This window comes from Nanorana parkeri, unplaced genomic scaffold, assembly GCF_000935625.1.
Source record: "Nanorana parkeri isolate BGI_ZX_2015 unplaced genomic scaffold, ASM93562v1 scaffold130, whole genome shotgun sequence".
Lineage (NCBI taxonomy): Eukaryota > Metazoa > Chordata > Amphibia > Anura > Dicroglossidae > Nanorana > Nanorana parkeri.
This window is the reverse complement of record NW_017306398.1, coordinates 568,530-590,479: the sequence shown is the minus strand read 5'-3', so window position 1 is coordinate 590,479 and position 21,950 is coordinate 568,530. Positions and strand designations below refer to the sequence as shown.

Below are 21,950 nucleotides of genomic sequence, written 5' to 3'. Positions count from 1 at the left end.
CCTTGCAGTAGGGCTACCCCCGCACTGCAAGGGTTAAGTGCTTGTTTTGTCTAGGGGGCTCAAATAAAGCAGATATACTCACCTGATCCTCGGAAAGAGCTCACCGCTCTGCTCCAGTTATGGAATGTCCCTCAGCATCCTCACATCTAATGCAGGTCAATGAACCTTCATCAGATGTGATGACATCAGTGGTCCTTAAACCTCAGAGCCCAGGGAAGAAGAGACTGTAGGGACAGTCTAGCCCAGAGGAAGCCGGAAGGTGAGGTGAGTAATACAGCTTGATTTGGGCTTAATGAGGTGAGTAATACAGCTTGATTTGGGCTTAATGAGGTGAGTAATACAGCTTGATTTGGGCTTGATGAGGTGAGTAATACAGCTTGATTTGGGCTTGATGAGGTGAGTAATACAGCTTGACTTGGGCTTGATGAGGTGAGTAATACAGTTTGACTTGAGCCTCCTAGACAAAACTAGCACTTAACATCTGCAGAGGTGGTAGCCACAGTGCAAGGGTTAGTTCTACATTAATGATTTATTAATACTGTTGCTTTATACTGGGACATGTATTGATGCAGACTTTAGTGGCTGATGTGAAGAGTTCTATGTACTCTGTGTGATATAACAGTTCTACGAACACAGGAAATGAAGGAATAGATTTGTATCGAGTGATTGTGGGCAGAGTATGTGTTCTGGATGCATCTGGCTGCTGAGGTTAGATCAAAGCCCACACATTGCCTTCAGTCACCGTGCAGGACTGGATGCACAGTAATAAACTCCTTGGTCTTTGGCTGTAAGTGTCTTGATCTTCAGGTAGGTGTCCTTGTCGCCGTCTTTCCTCCCCACCTCATAGAGTGACTGATTTTTGTAGCCTTCCTCATAGGTGGGGCTCATCCCCCTCAGAATATTGGCAATGAGCTTCAGCTCCCGGCTGGCTCCTTGGTGGTACCAGTTCATGCTGTTATGATCTGTGGTTACCTGCCTGCACTCCAGTTGGACCTCCGAGTTGATGGTTTCTACAATAAACGGCGGGCTTTGATCGATCGATGTTTGAACCAGACCTACAAGACACCAAAGACATTAATAGTGGTTTTCTCTTAGGCTAATGTTATCTTTTATGGAATGCAATACTCTTAAACTAGTCCCATTTGTCAATGAGTATTATTATGAATGAGTTATGTGATTATAATGAATCAATGTAAGTATTTAAATGAGCGGTCAAGCCTTGTTACACCACTACAGGATGCAGAGGCCAGCGGGAGGGACCACAGCACCCAGCCTAGGACAAGGTATTTGACACACTTAGAAGTGTGCTTGTCCGTTCCTGGCTGAATGATGGCCGGTGCCATTCAACCCATCACTTGTAGATACATGCTGTCATGGACACAACCCTGGGGGTCAGCCTGGTCTCACAGTACAATACTGTAGAAAGCGGCAATGATGTCACATGGTACCACTGCAGTATGGAAGTCCAGGCACTGCTGAGTCTGAAAGAAGGGGGTGAGGGCCCCAGGACAAATGCATGATGAGGGAATGATTAACCTATGTGTGTAACCCATGTTTTTCATGCAATTAAACCTCTACCTACTATCTCATCCTCCTAGTATTATTCTTTCCATTGGTTGAAACAGAAAGCCTGAAAATGTGCAAAAAATGCATGAAGCGGGCACAGCAGTGTGTTGCTGATATTGCTATATGGTTTATTCCAACCCCCTGGACAGCTTGGCCTGCAGATAAATGTGGATACAAATATAAATAAAGACATGTGACATATAAAAAAATACTGAATCCTCTGAGTACAGGTATTAACCACATACAGTTACCTGCAGACCATTAGGCTTACACTGTCCCTTTGTATGTAACTGTGACTTATTGGGTAGACCGCTTTCTTCTTTTGTATACATATATATTTCTTTGGTTACAATGTTTCTATTCTATCCTCTTGTCTCCTGAATTTATACACAATGTATATTACACAGGCATTTAAGGAGTGCATGATATTGCCACGCTCTTCAGTCTCTGCCCCAGAGGAGCTTACGCTCTAATTCCTACACTGAGTCTTGCAGAAAGCTCATTTGGACATGTCGGTATGGGGAGAACCAACACAGATAAAGGGAAATAGGCAAACTTTATGCCAATAGGAACCAAGATGGAGCTTGGTCCTTTGGAGGGATTCTGTACCAGTAAGCTTTCAGCTATCCTTCCCTGGAGATGAAACCAATATGGAATCTATCATAACACAGAGGTATCAATGAGGCGCACAAAGGGTACTGTCCTTGTTGTAATACTTACAAGTAAGTGCACAGCAGATCACAAGCCGCAGCACATGGCCCATGGTGACGATGAAGTTTTACACTCTGTGAAAACAAGCAGCGTACGTGTACTTACACAATCCTACACGCTACATTTTTTTAATATCCACCCATACCTATTTTCTATATCGCAGTCAGTGCTGCCTCCCCATGGATTTGTAATGTTAATGCACTATATCTAAAATGAACGCCATGTCTCCATTCTGGCTTAATACCGATCTCCAGGTTATAAAAACAAACAACTAATTACCGCTTCATCCAGTCCAGTTTGGCACCTTTGTGTATTCATTTTGCTCAAGCAGCTAAATACTCTGATGCAATCCATATACAGGAGCTGTTTTACCTAATTTGTATTTCTGTCCATCCATTCCTAAGATGTGCAATGCTCTGCCACATGGCACAATCTTGACTGGCCGGAGACTTGATTTTGATCTGCTGAAGCTTAGACCAACATTTCTCAACCACGGTGCCTTCTTACTTCCTTAGCGGTGCCTCAAGAATTTTGTGTCATGCCTATCCATGGTGCAGGCAGACTTCTGATGTGAAGGAGGCTCCTGATGGGAAGGGGAAACTTTGATGTTAATTGCATGTGATGCACATTCTGGGGGGGAATTAGTTGCTATTGGGGCACCTTCTAGGAAGGGGGTGTTGGTTCCTGGTGCACATTCCAGGAGTGGGGAGTTAGCAGCTCTTGGTGCATGACATGATGCCCAGTTCACTGATGTCACTGGTTGCGTGGAACTGGGCGGGATGCCAGCCATAGAGTTCCGCTCAGCTTACTGACATCAGTAAGCTGGGCGGGAAGCCAGCCAGAGCATTGCAGGGATCAAGGAAGCTCTGCCCCCCCCACATGACCCACTTAGATGCCGCCTGAAGAAACCTCCTCAGACTGCCCCATTATAGAGAAGCCCCGAGGGCTATGATGTAAAACATTGGGCCACCAAAAACAAATACCCCCTGGGTCACACAACAAATACCCCTTGGGCCACACTACCGGCAACTGTGGTGTCGGATTACTGTGAGGAGGAGGTGGGCTCTTCCCTCCCCACAGACTACAACTATTACCCCAATGCTTAAGATTCCCCCATCTGTTTTACCACACTTGATGGAAGAGATAAGCAGGGCAGTTGAAATAAAGTGGTCCGTGGGAGATGGATGCCGATTGTATGACCCAAGGAGTGCTTCTTGTTGGTGGCCCAATGTTCGCCCTCCAGACATGTTGACTTAGGCAGTATATCAACGCCTCAAAGACTCCTGACGAGGTGGATCACTATCCATGAAACGTGTTGAGTGAATCCCATCCCATTATCCCTCCCTTCAACCAATAATGTGCTTCACATATGTAAAGAGGGTTTTATACCTGATAAAAACTATGGATGTTAAAATATGTTTATTGGATGTGTACGTTGGGAGGAGTTCTCATATACAGCATATAAAGAGACATTTCTTACTATTTCAGAGATTGTATGTGTGTTGTTTATCTCGTTTTTAAATTGCCTTGTATAAAAATAAAATATTTTTTGTTAAAAACTAGACAAGTGTTTTGAGTTAGTACCTAAAAAGTCCAGGACCAGTGGGAGAGGTACCCCTTATATAAGTGATCAGAAGAAGAAGGACCCCCTAAACACTAGTGGACATTGTAGTCCTCCTTCCACTGCTCATAGAATCCCTAACAACCTCTGGAGGAACCTTGGGCTTCCAAGGGACCCTGGTTGAGAAAACCTGCAGTAGACTTTGAGGTCCTCCAGAATCAGGGTCCAGTCATCCAGTATCAGTTATATACATGTGTGTAATATATGCATAGATCAGAATCCAGTCCATGTGAGCAGGTTTGGTGTTCTCATTGAGAATAGTGGATGAGGTTAGATCAAAGCCTGCAGATTGTCTTCAGTCACCGTGCAGCACTGGATGCACAGTAATAAACTCCTTGAGTCTGGGCTGTCAGTGACTTGATTTGCAGATAGCTGTGCTTGCTTCCTTTCTTGCTGCCCATCTTATAGACTGATTCATTCTTATAGATGTCATCATAGGTGGGCTCCTGTCCTTTGAAACTATAGGCAATATACTTCATCTCACGGCTGGCTCCTTGGTGGTACCAGTACATGTAGTCATGGTTTGTGGTCACCTGTTCGCAGTGCAGTTCAGCCCCCACATTGGCACTGCGAACGATGAGCGGGGGGCTTTGACTGATCGATGTTTGAGCCAGACCTGCACAGAGACATTAGAAGAGTTTCTTTATGAATGACTAACTTTATTATACCAAATGAAATAAACTACTCCCATTTGTTGACATTAAATGGTCAATCCTTTTACAACTGACATTCCAATTTTGGTTGGATGCCACATGGCTAAATTGCCCTGCAATTTCCTATACATACCAGGTATTCTGGCCAACACATATCTTTGCCTATATCTTCGCCTATGTTTTTTTGCCAGCTTCATCTACCTACCTGCCACAGCCACTGCAAGGGTTTCCCCTCTACAAAATTTTAGTAAATTATATATGATGGAGAAGTCAGTAGAAATTATGTGGAATACATTTTGCCACTGCAGTCCTCCAGTGTTCTAACCCAATGCCATCAGCCCAAAACTGAAATAAAAGGTTTTAGGAAGGTCCACCCTTTGTTACCCAGTTGGTCCCCTTCTCTACTTACAAGGAGGAATAGCCAGGAAGATGAGAATCCTCTGCAGAAGGAACATTCTCACAAAGCTGCTTCAGAAAATGAGATACCAAGTAGCTGTAGGGACAGGAAGTCATGTGACCAGCAACCGAACTTCACATTAAAAGGTACATCCTGTCATTGTCTACGGGATTACTGATTTTGTATATAAAATTAGGCATTTCAGTATTTGCATCCCTGAAACCTAATTTTATTTCAACTCTTTTAACGTAACTCAACTTTTCCATAAAATGGTTTATTTTGTCTTTGTCTCCTATTTCTTCTCCTGTGTTGTCACTCGGTCAGGCTTCCAATGGAGAAAACAAGGGGTTGAGCCAACACACATAATGCAAGCCTGGTCCACTGTTGTAACCATCAGGAAATCCACCCATGAAGCCATCGCTGCAACGCATGTAGACAGGATGGGGCTGCAAAGAGGCTTCAGGAGACCAGCACCAGTGAGATGCAACAATAAAAGTCGAAAAGTATTTTATGGGCAAATGATTATGATACACAGTGCTTTAGCAAACTAAATGTCATTCAGTTGGGGTTTAAATTTACTTTAAAGTATCTCTAAAACCTTTTTTATACTTGTTTTAGTATTGTATAGAATAGGGAATGGTTATATAGGTTATTGCAGACCCAAAACAGATTTTGGTGTGTATACTGTAGATTAGAGAATGGTTGAAGTCTCTATCAGGATTTTCTTCAGTGTCTGTGTCCTGTTGAGGAGAGTTTCCTTCACTTCCTGTCCCAAAAACACAACAGGAAGTGAGAGGAAATCCCTCCAAAGTAAAATAAAACCCCATCTTAGACCATTGCCACTAGAATAGGCATCCCCATTGGAAGATTTTCCTTTACCTCATGTCCTGGAAGCAAATGTAACATTTTGGATTTCCCATCACATTCTGTCCAGTGACAATGATTACCAGAACCAATAGAGAGTGAGAATCTCCACAGAGATGTCCCAAGGACACAAACAGCAATGAAAATCTGGCAGGAGTCCTAACTCATCCCCACTTTATCCAAAGCTACCAGATTGTTTGGGCTTTAGATAGACTTCCTAAGCTATGCTTCCTATAACACTGGACATCTGTCAGGCAGGAACGCACAACCTGGCCATTGATCAACCTTTCTACTGGAAGAGCATTGTTCAAAAATACAGGTCAACATCAGGTGAACCTCCATGCCTGTATCTATGGAGAAGGGAGGCGGAGCATGGTTGCCCAGGGTCATGGAGGTGCCTACAGACATACAAACAGTCCCTGACCTTCCAGATTGGGCGTATGTCCTCTATGTGTCTGTGCCTATGAAGAAGGGAGGTGGAGCAGTCTTGGCCAGGGTCTTGGAGGTGCTTACAGACATACAAACAGTCCCTGACCTACCAAATTGGGTGAATGTTTTCTCTGTGTCTGTGCCTATAGAGGAGGGAGGTTGAGCAGGTTTGGCCAGGGTCTTGGAGGTGCCCACAGACACACAAACGGTCCCTGACCTGCCAGATTGGGTGAATGTCCTCTATGTGTCTGTACGTTTGAAGGACTACGGTGGAGCAGGCTTGGCCAGGGAGGTGGAGCAGGCTTGGCCAGGGTCATGGAGGTGCCTACAGACATACAAACAGTCCCTGACCTACCAGAGTGGGTGAATTTCCTCTTTGTGTCTGTACCTATGGAGGAGGGAGATGGCGCAGGCTTGGCCAGGGTCATGGAGAAGCCTACAGACAAACAAACAGTCCCTGACCTACCGGATTGGGTGAATGTCCTCTATGTGTCTGTACCTATGAAGAAGGGAGGTGGAACAGGCTTGGCCAGAGTAATGGAGATGCATACAGACATACAAACTGTCGATGATCTACAAGTTTTGGTTAATGTGCTCTATGTCTTGAGGTATCTTTAGAATAAACAATTATGACTGTTTATTGTATCAGTGTGAGTAGTGCTATGTGTTTCCCTGATACGGACTGGTGGATGAGGTTAGATCAAAGGCTCCAGGCTGTTTTCAGTCACCGTGCAGCACTGGATGCACAGTAATAAACCCCTTCATTTTCAGTTTTCAGGGACTTGATCTTCAGGTATCTGTGCTTGTCTTCTTTCTTTCCCATCTCAAAGTCTCCTTTGTAGCTCCCTTCATAGCTGGGTTTTTTTTCCACTTTGCTCATGTAAGCGATAAGCTCTGGACCCTGCCCCTTCGCTTGGTAGTACCAATACATCCAGTCGTGGTTAGTGGCCTCTTGTTGACAGTTCATCAGAACCTCCTGGCCAACTTGATCCACGATGAGAAGAGGATTCAGGGAGATGGTCAGTTTCTGAGCAAGACCTGGGAAGATATGGAGGCCATAGTACACTCCTTATCAACTCTTACAAAGTATCTCTTTGGATTCTTAATGGACAGACCCTCATAGACTTCTACATTGAAGAACACATGAGATCTCAGGAGACGCTGCTGGCAAATTGTTTTCAGAAATGAGAGAAATGAGAGGTCCAATCTATATGTTTTCTGGCCATTAGCTACAGTTTCCTCACATCATATACCCAAATAGTAAATGAGGGGGGGCTTTAAACTGATGCATCAATTCAAAGCCCCCATTTATTTACTATTTGGTAATTGATCCTTAAAGTTTGGGATGCATGTTTAGTGTCACAAAAAAGTTGCTTGCATAAAACATGACCAATTCTCCAAGAAATGTTTTTATTTGTACTAAATTTTCCTCTGGAATGCAAGGGGGAGGGGATATTGAAGCAACTAAACTCAGAAATTAAATATTAAAAATAATTTCTATTATGTAAATAATGTGATTGTTCAGCTCTAAATGCTTCAAAATCCGTTTTATTTTTCTCCAGTCACAACTTCCTGCCAGAGGGTGGCTACTTTTCTTCTCCATGGTCCCTATGTGGGCTGAAAAGTAGCCACCCTCTGTGCTCATTCATGTGAAGGACTACAACATGCTGTTCTTATCAGTCTCCGCCCACAAATCCTCCCCTCTAGACTCATATGTGTTCTTTGTTTTCTCTCCTCCTGGCTTACCTGTGGAGCTCTAGAGCTCTGGAGGGCACTGAAAAGAGATGGGAGTTATTGCAGAAAATGGAAGATACTGCAGAGGGGATGAGAGCTGTAGAGTTGGCTGGGGGGCCCTCAAAGAAGCTGGGGGCCGTGCAGATGGCTGGGTGAGGGGGGCACTTGAGGGAGCTAGGGGCAGTTTGCAGACCATTCCAGCACAATACACCCAACCAAATAAATATTTATTTCATATGCTCTTCAACTCTATCTAATGGCCATAATGTATTATTACAGTAGGCCACATTCTATTTGGAAAAAATATATCTATTAAGAACATTAGTTTTTGGCATTAGCCCCCCAAAATAGAAAGATGTGCCCTGCGAATGTCGCCCCTTAATAATCCTGAACTCAATGCTGCTCCCAGGAGCAATGGCACCCTGGGTCACAGCCTATGTGGCCAAGTGGCAAATCCAGTCCCATGATATCTACAGGGCTATTCCGTTCAATGATATGTAATATGTTTATCAGATGTTACTTTGCCACCACTGTTTTGCTCATTAGTGTGAGCTCACTTATTGTTCCTATTGAGTTTCACGTTGAGGTTAGATCAAAGGCTCCAGGCTGTTTTCAGTCACCGTGCAGCACTTGAAGCACAGTAATAAACACCTTGATTCTGGGCTGTCAGTGACTTAATCTTCAGGTAGATGTGCTTGTTTTCATTCTTCCCCACCTCATAGACCGACTGATTATTGTAGATGCCGTCGTAGATGGGATCTTGTCCCTGAATAATACTGACCATGTACATTAGCTCCCGGCTGGGTCCTTGGTGGTACCAGAACATGTAGCCATGATCTGTGGTCACCTGAGTGCAGTCTATGCGAATGTCCCTGTTGGGGCGGCTTACAATAAGCTGGGGGGTTTGAGAGAGGGTCGCCGTCTGAGCCACACCTGCACAGAGAGAAAAGACAACGTAAGACTCTTATCTTAATCCAACTTACTTTTCTCATGTATCAACCTGTGAATAGGTCAATATGGGATCAGGCTTTCCGAAACAGTTCTTCCTATTTTGGGTGGATGCAAGATAGATGACTCACCCACCAGCTTTTTATATCTCCTCCTGGAGCATACCATCTGCTGAAGCCATCACAAGGGGTTCTCGCCAACCACCCAGAACCCAAACATACGTTTTAAGATCCCTACACATGTAACATTTCACTGTGTAATCTCCTTTAGATCTCTCTGCTTGACCGGCTACAAATTGGTTGGATAGTTTCTATAGATTCCCATACTGCATAGTTTTGGTATGCTTAAGGGAGATTGTACAAGGAATAGTAGGTTGACCCTTCATGATATTCTGTAGTTCTTCCTTGCTTACATGACGGGATGGTGATGTAGAGGAGAATCTTCTGTAGAAGAAACATTGTCACCAAGCTGCTTCAGAAACTGAGCTGCCGAGTTATTGTAAGGAATGGAAGTCACATGACCCGAAAGGACCGGAAGTCACGTGAAAGAAAAAAGCTGAAATATCAATTTTGACCTCCTGAATATTGACTTATTCTGGGAGGATACTTTTGCTTACCTCTCTTTATTATAACCAACAATAATAGTGCTATGTGTTCTTATCATTGTGACTGGCAGTGGAGGTTAGATCAAAGCCTCCAGGCTGTTTTCAGTCACTGTGCATCACTGGAGGCGCAGAAGTAGACGCCTTGACTCCCATTTGTCGGTGGCTTCACCCTCAGGGAGCTGTACTTGTCTCCTTTGTGTCTCCCCACTTCATAGAAGTCTTTGTTTTTCCCCTCATAGAAAGCATCTGTTTGTCCTCTTATTATATAGGCGATAAGTTTCAGACCCTGTCCCCCTTCTTGATGGTACCAGTACATCTGGTCATGGTCAGTGGTCACTTGTTCACAGTACATATTAGCCTCCTTGTCAACTGTAGTCAAAATGAGAGGTGGATTCTGGGAGATGGTCAGTTTCTGAGCAAGGCCTGGGAAAAGATGGAGGACATTGTACAAGTCTTTTCAGCTGCCACAAAATATCTCTGCAGGTGTTAATCAGGTCAACTTAGACAACAAATTGCCAATACCATGTGATCTCAAGAGAGAAGGGTCTGACAATCATTTATTTTGGTCAGCAGCTCAAGTGCCTTAATGGTAAGATTTTCCCTTGGCTTGTGCTTATGCAGTCCATACAAATACAAAGTTCCAACAATTTATGAACACTAAATAGACCGGCTGTGAAGATTCCCATTTCTCCAGGTCATGCTATAGCTAGGTGACCACATTCAACTAGGCTTGTTCTGTAAGGCTGAAGACGTTTCATTACTCATCCAAGTAGCTTCTTCAGTTCTAACTTGGATAAGTAGAAAACATTTCCAGCATTGCAGAGCAAGTCCAGTTGAGTGAATTAATACTACTAGATATAGCTTGGAGTATTATTTCTCCAAACATGAAAATTCTTATGTAGTCGGATACCAGGGGTTTTTTTTCGACACAAATATCTGTATTCTGCCGATTTGGGGATATTTATAAAAAATCCAATATAATACAAAACATGCAGTCAGCAGATCAAGAAACTCTTGAGTCTTTGAATTTAGAACCAGCTAGGATGCAGGCCAGAAGTAAATTGGACCACCAATATTTTCTATGTGGATACATTTTCAGCATTGCACACTCTTACCTTCATTTGTCAGCATAAATCACCAGACATTATGGATTTAAGCACCTCTCTCTCCCTTGCTCCTCACCTGACTCGAAACTAGTATCTGTTTTAAGATCAGGAAACTATTGAGGCTTTGAATTTAGAACCTGCCAAGATCCAGGTCAGAAGTAAATTGGATCACCAATATTTTCTATGTGGACATTTTCAGCATTGGACACTCTTACCTTTAATTTTTTTGGCATTGATCACCAAACAATATGGATTTGAGCACCTTTCTCTCCCTTGCTCCTCACCTGACTACTATCTAGTATCTCTCTCCCTTGCTCCTCACCTGACTCAAATCTAGCATATGTTCAAAGATCAGGGAACTCTTGAGGTTTTGAATTTAGAACCTGCTAGGATTCAGGTCAGAAGTAAATTGGACCACCGATATTTTCTATGAGGATACATTTTCAACATTGCACACTCTTACCCTTCATTTGTCGGCATCGATCACCAAACATTATGGATTTGAGCACCTCTCCCTCCCTTCCTCCTCACCTGACTACTGTCTAGTATCTCTTTCAAGATAGAAAAAATAAGTGACTTACTGCCAATAACAGGTATAGCCGACCTCAATCTACCTGCTGCTGCAACACAGATCCCATACTTGCCTGGCTGCTACCTTGTCAGTTGAATAGGGAAAAGTTCATAAGACTGTTTGCAGCAATCCAAGGCGTTATTGAAGATAAAAGGCACAACAAGTGTCAGCTAGCGCCTTAGTCAATAGTTGGCACTTGTTGTGCCTTTTATCTTCAATAAACCTTCGGATTGCTACAAACAGTTTTATGGACCTTTCCTTACTCAATTTACTAATATCTGTTCAAAGCTAAATTATCTATACATGATGCAAATTTTAAGACCAAGGCAAACAATCAGAGCATACTTAGAAAGGGTGACCCCTTAACCGGTGCCAAAAAAAGAAGCTGTTTCTCTGCTTGCTTATGCTGTATTTGAACTACAGATATTTTCAGCTGGCCCCAAGGAGCTTGCACTCTAATGTTCCCACTACAGTCAGTCTAATTATTGATAGCAGGTCTTCCATGTATCACACTACACAAGGGTAGCATTAGGGCACCCGGGTAAAGTGTGCAGTCCAGGCATTTATACTTACAGGATGTAAAAATACAGCAGATAGAGAGCCTCAGTAGAAGGAGCATGATGACAATGTTGCAGCGTGTGACATCAGGCAGCAGATGTACTTAGTATATACAAACCCACAAATTCTTCACATTCACACCTGATATGTTACTTACTATGTGACAGTCAGTGCTGCCCCCTCTTGGATTATTGATGTCACAGCCGTATGTGACACCGTTTTCTGCTTTTAGACCTGAACTCCAGGCAGATAAAAAAACGAATGCAGTTTTGTATATAATAATACATAATAAAGTGTATATTTCATTAATGCACGCAGTACATGAATTTGACTGGGTGTCAATGCTTTAGCAGTACACTGTACTGTAGAGCTCAGACTGGAACAGGAAGAAGCAGCACAAGTTGCCGATTAATTCCTGTGTTGACAAGAAGCATGTTGATAGAGGGCGACGGCAGAGTGTCAGTTCTGCCTTCCTTTTGGCTGGATTCACATCTATGCATTGATAACGTACATCACTCTGATACCATCTATTTAGAATGGCACCCCAAGGCATAAGTACATAAGGTGCCACCTGACCTGCACTTCAGACCACCACAACGCTGACCTCACCATTTTACCACATATTTCTGTCTTTTCTGGGACGAATTAATCGCTGAGTTTACCACCCGCATTCCAATAACATTGTCGATTCCCATCACTGACCTTACACCATTCTTTCCCTCCCACCCGTACACTTACATCCAAGCATTGTACAAGCCCCCTTCTGGTTTGCAGCACTTCTCTCTCTATTTTTTCTTTGCTTCCTCAATCAGTCGGACACACCGGTCCGAATGCCTCAGAAGCCGCTCACCTAACCAGCATACCCAACATTATTTTCAAAAATACCCTACCCAAAACCGCCCCCACCCACCTTAGCAAGCGTTGTATCCTTTGACTTTGTCCCCCACAAACTTTCATAAGTACATAAGGTACTGGGGGATATGATTTCCATGTACAAAATGTTTAATGGTGGTAGCAACATTAGCGATAAACTGTTTAAAATTAACTCCGTTACAAAAACTAGAGGCCATAACCTAAAATTGGTGGAAAAAAAATTCCAGCACAAGGTGCGAAGGGGGTTCTTCACAGTAAGATCAGTTAGGGTCTGGAACTCACTGCCACAGGCGGTGATTTCAGCAAATAATGTGGAATTGTTCAAGAAACTTTTGGACGATTTCTTAAGGGACCGTAATATACAGGGGTACGGGTACTCCTAGAATGAGATCCTAATAGGTTGGACTTGATGGACTAATGTCTTTATTCAACCTCAAATACTATGTAACTATATAAGGTGCCACCTCACCTGCACTTCAGACCACCACAACGCCCATATCATGCAATGGCTGAGTTGTGCGCAGGTCTGGCTTTCTTTGCCATGCATTGAAAGCCCAATCTTATTATATGGGGTACCTTACCAGAGTACTTGATAACATATATGCGGTAACACACCGCAACAGAAGGCCATAGTGTGGGGCCTGATCTATATCATGAATGTCAAAAATAAGTTATTATGTAACAAATAAGAAGACACAATGATAGCTTCAGTAAGTCTGCTGTTTTCTAATCTCATTAACAGTAGTATGTTCAAGGGCAGCCATAGGTGCAATTACTTTGTTTCATCAGTGTGAGCACCGTCATTGTGTTTGATGGATGAGGTTAGATCAAAGGCTCCAGACTGTTTTCAGTCACCGTGCAGCACTGGATGCACAGTAATAAACTCCTTCATTCTGGGCTTTCAGTGACTTGATCTTCAGGGAGGTGTCATCGCCATTCCTCCTCATCTCATAGACCGACTCGTCTTTGTAGCTGTCATCGTAGATGGGATCCTGTCCCCGAATAATGTAGGCAATGTACTTCAGCTCACGGCTGGCTCCTTGGTGGTACCAGTACATGTAGTCGTGGTTATTGTTCACCTGACGGCAGTCCATTGTAATCTCTTTGTTGGCTCTATTGACAATAAGTTCGGGACTTTGAAGGATCGATGTCTGAGCCAGACCTGCAAAGACAGCAATGTGTTGAAAATGTTTTTATATGTTCTGCTATGAAATTTCATAAACTATTCCCCTTTGTCACAATGTAAAGTGATAGACTCAAACCCCAAAAAACATATATGAGGATGCCAGAGGGTTGAATCACCCACCATGGTCTTGTCTTTTTCATGGACTCTAACGGCCAGATTTCTTCACATAGTCATTGCCAAGGGGTCTCGTTCTCCCACATTTCAAGACTACAATGGGGAAATAATACTCCAAGGCAGGAGAAAATATGCCAGGGAGGTGTTTTCCACTGGAGTCCTCCAGCTACCCAACCCACTGGCATCTGTCCAAAACTCAAATATAAGTTTTGGGTAGGTTTGGAGGTGCATAGTGGACTTCTCTCACTTACAATATGGAAGAGCAAGACAGAGCACAAGCTGCTGCAGAAGGGACATGGTTGCAATGTTGATTCATCAAGCTGAGATAGCAAGAAACTGCAGAGACAGGAAGTCACATGATCACTCTTATGTCGTAGCTACACAGAACAAAGAACATTTTTAGCCTGTCTGCATTATATCTGCATCCCCCCGCCCCCCTCCCCATGTTTCCTTTTGTGATGATTTAGGTTTATGTTCATTTAAAAAAAATGGTTGGCTAACCTTCATTTCCACTTTCAGAATTTTGCTGTTTGTCCCCGGAATTTTCTGTCCCTTAGAGTCCACGGCTTTCACAAATTAAAAAAAACAACTGGACCATGAAATCCCATTTCCCTGCATTATAAATGAAATACTTGTGATTTTTGTTTGTTTTCTGGAATATAGAGGAAATATTTTTAAACAAAAAACAACTAGCCAACAAAAGCAATATTTTAATTTAGTCAGCGTAGCTGAGTGGTTATTATGGTAGAGTGGCATTATTATTAGGGATGCACCGATACCGATACTAATATCAGTATCAGTGCTGATACCGAGTATTTGGGCGAGTATTCATACTCGCCCAAATGCTCCGATACTTATCCCTGATACCGCAACTTCTGGTCAGAGGGAGATTTCCTGTGACCAGCAGTGCTGCGAGGGAACATGGAGCCGGCTTCCCAGCCAATCAGGAAGCCAGTCATTACTCACGGCCTGGCTCCCTGATTAGCCGGGTAGCCGACTGCATCCTGTTTGGCCAGCTCCATGCTGATGGGCTGGGAAGCCGGCTTCCCATGGAGCCAGACAAACAGCATGAAGCCAGCTTCCCAGGCAATCAGAAGCTGGGCAGCGGGTAATGACATGCTGCCCGTCTTCCTGATTGCCCGGGAACCTGGCTCTATGCTACTGGAAGTACCGGTATCAGTACTTGGTATGAGCAAGTACTGGAATCCGTGCATCTCTGCTTTAATTGTTATTAAAGCTTCTGTATATAGTATTTATGTAGCGCCAACAGTTTGCGCAGCGCTTTGCAATATAAGGAAGCCCCTGAGGGCTTACAATCTAAAAGGGAGGGGCCAGTGATACATGAGGTGGTAGCTGTGTGTGGATGAATTGTTTGCGAAAGTGATAGTTGAGTGGTTAGGTTGAGGTGGGATAGGCTTCCCTGAAGAGATGAGTCTTTAGGGATCGCCTAAAGGCAGACAGAGTAGGAGATAGCCAAACAGGTTAAAGTAGGGAGTTCTAGAAGATGAGAGAGACTCTAGAGAAGTCCTAGAGGCGAGCATGGGAGAGCTGACAAAGGAGCTAGAGAGTAGAAGGTCTTAGGAGGATCAGAGGGCACAGATAGGCTGGGTTCATACCTAGGCGTATCGAATATGCGTGTTTGTTGCGCGTTTCGTGTCGCACGTTTCCGAGGGCTACTTGGCTGTATCCCAATGGAAATGCACGACAAAAACGCCCCAAAGAAGCTCCTGTACTTCTTTGGGCGTAGGACGTTTTGTAGCGCGTTCATACGGCATGTAATACGCCCAGGTGTGAACCATACCCATAGGAAATAATGGGATTTCGGTGCTTGAGCGCTTTGCAGAGCGTAGAAACGCGCTACAAAACGCCCAAGTGTGAACCGGGCCTTAGGCTTACACTTTGAGACAAGGTTGGGTCATTGTGCCTTGGTTCTATTTTGATGCCTGGAGCACTATTTATCAATAGGGGCTCTCAATGCAGTATACAGTAATAATAAAACATTATCTCTAGAGCTTCATTCACATAGATGGCTGACTGGCTTCTTGTGCTGCTTCTCCCTCCCCCAGTCTGAGCTCTACTGTACAGGGACTGCAAGAAGCTGATATCAGGTTAAATTCAGGTACACTGTTTGTATATATAAAAAAGAACATTTACGGATGTATTAATGAATACAAAGCTGCATTAATGTGTGATTTTTATATCTGCCAGTTTTAAAGTTAACCCATGGTTCTGCCCTTCATGGGGAAAGCACAGGTTAACTTTAACATTCTTTATTCCCGTATACTAAATGAACCTCGGAGTCTCTGCAAAAAAAAAGGAAATATTTTGTACTCACACCTGCCAACAAGTGGTTTCCTTGGTGTGGTCGGGGCTGCCACAAGGACTCTAGTAGCTGGTGAAGGACGTTTGATTCCTGCGGCGGCAGTTACTCTACTTTGGGCTGTGGTTTCTATGTTACATTCAGGATATCAGTTTACACTGAATGCACCGGGTACCTCACATATCTCCCGGAACTAGGCCACAGAGACATTGCCCCAAAAACATCTACAGACTATCTCCCTATGTGTCATTCTGCAGAACTGCAGAACATCTGTCCATGAAAAGGGATTCACATTTCTTTGTGAAATAAAAAGAAAAGATGAGAGAGGGTGAAAGTATGTTTTAGAGTATTCCCGCACAATATTGTCTGATACCCTTAGCGGCCAATCACGTTTCATCTCGGGGCCTATGAATTAACACTGTAAAAGACAAAAAGAAAATGTCACAAAATTGAAGTTAATGTCCAAGGGGACCAGTAAGTGTAAATATTATAGGACCCCCAAGTGTCAGTGTGTCATTGTTCTGGAAACCTTACTGTCAGTTTGTCTTCGTTCTGGGACCCCTAAGTATCAGTGTGCCATTGTTCTTGGATTCTGGGACCCCCAGGTCCGCTCCGGGTGTCACCCAGCCTCGGGACGCCCCTGCCTAAGCGTCACAGTGTCATTATTCTGGGACCCTAACTGACAGTTTGTCATTGTTTTGGGAGCCCTAAGTGTCAATGTGTCATTATTCTGGAACCCCCCAATATCAGTGTGTCATTGTTCTGGGACCCCCAAGTATAAGTGTGCCATTGTTCTGAAATCCTAAGCGTCACTATGTTATTATTCTAGGACCCTAACTGTCAGTTTGTCATTGTTCTGGGACCCATAAGTATTAGTGTGTCATTGATTTGGGACCCAAGTGTCAGTGTGCCATTGTTCTGGGGTCCCATGTGTCAGTGTGCCATTGTTCCAGGACCCCCATTGTTAATGAGCAATTGTTCTGGAACCCCAAGTGTAATTTTGTCATTGTTCTGGTGCACTAAAGGGCTGATTTATAAACCATTCCCACAGCTCTTCACAGTGCTGTATGGCCATCTAGTGGCCATACAGCACTGTGAATCTCATTCACACAATGAAGAAATGTGGAAATGGTTTTATATATCAGACCTTAAGTGTTTGTGTGTCATAAATCTAGGACCACACATGCCACTGTATCATTGTTGTAGAATCCTCAAGTGTTACTGTATCAATATTCGGTACCCCAAGTGTCTGTACGTCTTTCATCTGGGACCCCCAAGTGTTATTGTGCCATTGTTTTGGGATCCACGAGTATCAATGTGTCATTGTTCTGAACCTTGGGTTTCATTAGGTCATTGTTCTTCGACCTAAAGTGTCAGTGTATTGTTGTTCTGCACTCAAAAATGTATGTGTCAGAAAGGAATATATTTAGATTTTGTTTAAAAGTGGTTCATATGACACCCCATCTAATATTTCCACAAGGATCCCAGATGTTACCCATAAGCTTTATTTATCTTAACAGGGAAACTTCAGAGAACAATATATGAATAAATAAGCTAAATCTATGTCAAATATGTAAATATCCGTGCAGAAATATGAAAATGTACATACGTAGCAGAGAACATTATCAGAAAGTCTTTCTCATAGTGTAACTTTTTGTTTACATTTCAATAATCCTTTAAGAAGCAGTTTTTGTAAGGCCGCCCCATCCACCTTCACCCCTGTGCGGCTCCAGGCACAGTAATACACTCCACTGTCACTCTCATTGATCTTCCCAGACTTCAGATTGAAGAGTGAGCTGCTACTCCTCTCTGCTGTAAAATGTGTAAGTGTCAGCTCTTCCACCGAGCCCGTAGTCACCGATGAGGATATAAAAGTGAGAGAGCCACCTTTAAGCCCCTGTCTATACCAGATTATAGTGGGGACATCGCTCCCTGTCACAGTACATGACAAAGACACCGGGTCACCTGGACGAAGGACCGCAAAAGGTGGTACCTGTGTTATGGACTGGGACAACGAGTAAGGAAGACAGATGAGGAGGCTTAGAGTGATGAACATCATTAGAGAGGACACCAAATGTCTCGATGATGCATTAAAATGAAATATTTTGTCTGGCTCTTTCCTGGAACCAGTGGCCCCCTCCCACTTCCTCATTGGTTCCCGCCTATGGGTTTTAAAGTACAACTAAAGGCTCCTGTATGACAATCTAAACAAGCCACAAATCCAGATATCATGAGGCATATTTATAAAGCAGTGAATCTGACATTCACTAAACATTCACTGCAAGGGGATCTACCTGATGCATGTGTTTTAAATGATAGTGACGGATTCACCACCAGTGAATGTTTGTTAAAAGTCACATTCATTACTTTTTTCAATATGCCCTTATGTGATGCACAAGCTTCATAAAGTAAACAAAAAAGCAAGGACCTTCATGGCAGGATCACCAGGTGCATGGCTGAATTACAGGAATCCTTCAATCCTTGCATGCAACTTTAAATGTCTATCCCAGCCCCATGAAACTATTGGTTCTTATATATGTGAGGCCTCTGTGACCAATGGTACAGCACCAGAAGAAGCAGACCAACCCTGGAGCTCAGAAAATAAAGTCAGTATTTATATATCAGAGTGTATCAGGTTTTGGGGTTCCAAGAGTCTCCAGGAAGCTTTTAAAGGTTCGTGTAGCCAAAGTGTACCTGCTCTTCAATCATTGAAAAGAACAGTCCATCCCATACATCTATCTCTATCATACAGGATTCTCCAAAATGATAGTGAGGTACACAGGCAGCATCGACAACACAAACATAGCAGATACAAGAAGTCAGAACTCTAGGATTCCAAATGGATCATGTCAAACAAGAAAAGTGCCAACACGGACTCACAGGTTCTCTTTATCAAGGTACAGAAGATATGGCTGCTTGTATTTTAGTTTGCAAGACCAAAGCTTGATCACTGTGCCTGTGCCACTAAAGGAGAGATGTATTTTGTGTGGTAGCCACATATGGGGATTGAACCCATGATCTTTAGTTTATAAGACCAATGTCTTACAAGTCCATTAGCCTGGAGCTGCTAAGAGAGAGTCACACCGTGTGCGTACCACTTGGCCACTGTGTCTAGCCTAAAGCTGCTACAGGAGAAGTGCACCTGTGGACACAGAAGGTGCACTTAAACTTTGCTTAACTGGAAGACTCCGTTACTTCTTGACCACTGCACCTTGTGTGTAGGCACAACAGGCAATCATCCACCAATCTTTGCTTTACAAGAACAACCTATTACTACTTGGCCAGTGCACCTGGCCTGAAAAGACTAAAGGAGAAGCTTACCCTGCATGTAAGAAGTTTATGCACAGATGGGGATTAAACCCATGATCTTTGGTTTATGAGACCAACACCTTACCACCTGGCCACTGTGCCTGGTCCTGCAGCTCATGAAGGAGAAGTGCATATTGTGTGTTTAGGCACAGCAGGCAATGAAGAAAACAAACTTTGGTTTACAAAAATGATTTACTGCTTAGCCACTGCCCAAGAGAGAAGTTCAACTTGCATGTAGGCAATTCAGGTGTAGAAGGGGGTGGAACCCATGATGTTTGATTTGTGAGAACAACTCCTTCAAACTTGGCCACTGTGTCTGGCCCTGCTAAATGAGAACTGCACTTTGTGTGTAAGCTCATCATGCAGTCCAGCCAACAATCTTTGGTTTACAAGAACAACAGCATACTCCATAGTGAACACACATTGCCTGAAGGAGAAGCTTACCTTGTGTGCAGGTATAGATGGTTTGAACCCATGATCGTGGTTTATGAGACCAACACCTTAACACTTGGCTGCAGTGCCTGGCATACAGGTGCTGAAGGAGAAGTGCCCCTTGTATGTAAGCCCAGCATGCAGTCGAGCCAATAAACTTTGGTTTACAAGAACACCACCTTACTCAGTGACCACTAGACCTTGCCTGAAGGGACTAAAGCAGAAGCTTATTTTGCATGTAGGCAATTCAGCCATCAATGGGAATTGATTCCATGAATTTTGTTTTTTAAGACCAACATCTTACAACTCCATTAGCCTGGAGCTGCTAAGAGAGAGTCACACCTTGTCAAGGACGTGTGGTCAGGGGAGGCAGGTGAGGCAGAGCCCTCACCTACCATTATGAAGAAAAAAGGTGCCAGCTTCAATTCGGAAGCTGACAGTTGTCAATAAAAAAACTTTGAAATTCTATTGAGACAGAAAGACTCTCAAAACTACAAGAAAGTAAAGAAGACTTTTACAACGCAGTCACTGACATCTTTGTCCAGAAGGATAGGCGAATGGACTTCATTTACAAGTAAAGGTAAGTAAAGGTGTCACACTCTGATACATAGCACTACGTATTAGTAACACTCTTAAAAGTCTAACTTTTGCTTTAGAACTGCCCCAATTTACCTGCAAGAGGACGAACGTTCCCCGCCGAGGGGGCACCGAAAGCCAGGGATCGCGGCTGGCAGTCGGGCCCAGGTATTGGGCAGGGCTCCCGCCGACGTGACCCTGGAGGTGGAAAGAAAGAAATCAGGGGGAAAAAAGGACAAAGTGTCTTCTTTCGGCCAGCTCGACTTGCGGTTCAAATCAGAGGGAAAAAAAAACAAGTCTCCTCCGGCCAGCTTGTCATGCTCAACCTGGGTGGAAGGGGGGCAAGAGGACGAACGAGGGGGCACCAAAAGCCAGGGATCGTGGCCGGCAGTCGGGCCCAGGTCCCGGGCAGGGCTCCCGCCGACATGACCCTGGAGGTGGAAAGAAAAAATCAGGGGGAAAAAAGGACAAAGTGTCTTTTTTAGGCCAGCTCGACTTGCTGTTCAAATAAGAGGGGAAAAAAAACCAAGTCTCCTCCGGCCAGCTTCTCATGCTCAACCTGGAGGGAGGGGGCAAGAGGACGAACGTTCCCCGCCAAGGGGGCACCGAAAGCCAGGGATCATGGCCGGCAGTCGGGCCCAGGTCCCGGGCAGGGCTCCCGCCGACGTGACCCTGGAGGTGGAAAGAAGAAAATCAGTGGGGAAAAAAGGACAAAGTGTCTTTTTTAGGCCAGCTCGACTTGCGGTTCAAATCAGAGGAAACAAAACAAAAACCAAGTCTCCTCCGGCCAGCTTGTCATGTTCAACCTGGAGGGAATGGGCAAGAGGACGAACATTCCCCGCCGAGGGGGCACCGAAAGCCAGGGATCGTGGCCGGCAGTCGGGCCCAGGTCCCGGGCAGAGCTCCCACAGACGTGACCCTGGAGGTGGAAAGAAAAAAATCAGGAGGAAAAAAGGACAAAGTGTCTTTTTTCGGCCAGCTCGACTTGTGGTTCAAATCAGAGGAAAACAAGTCTCCTCCGGCCAGCTTCTCATGCTCAACCTGGAGGGAGGGGGCAAGAGGACGAACGTTCCCCGCCGAGGGGGCAATGAAAGCCAGGGATCGCGGCTGGCAGTCAGGCCCAGGTCCCGGGCAGGGCTCCCGCCGACGTGACCCTGGAGGTGGAAAGAAAAAAATCAGGAGGAAAAAAGGATAAAGTGTCTTTTTTCATCCAGCTCGACTTGCGGTTCAAATCAGAGGGGAAAAAAACCAAGTCTCCTCCGGCCAGCTTCTCATGCTCAACCTGGAGGGAGGGGGCAAGAGGACGAACGTTCCCCGCCGAGGGGGCACTGAAAGCCAGTGATCGCGGCCGGCAGTCGGGCCCAGGTCCCAGGCAGGG

At 44.3% G+C, this 21,950-nt stretch overlaps 2 gene segments (V, D, J or C); both read right to left on the bottom strand.

The window, feature by feature from the left end:
* Positions 1-738: 738 nt before the first annotated feature.
* On the bottom strand, positions 739-2,329 carry LOC108784861. The segment is given in 2 exon segments: positions 739-1,055; positions 2,287-2,329. Coding segments are annotated over 2 exon segments (360 nt in total).
* A 1,868-nt stretch (positions 2,330-4,197) lies between these two features.
* Positions 4,198-5,006, bottom strand: LOC108784860. The segment is given in 2 exon segments: positions 4,198-4,514; positions 4,961-5,006. Coding segments are annotated over 2 exon segments (363 nt in total).
* Positions 5,007-21,950: the final 16,944 nt, after the last annotated feature.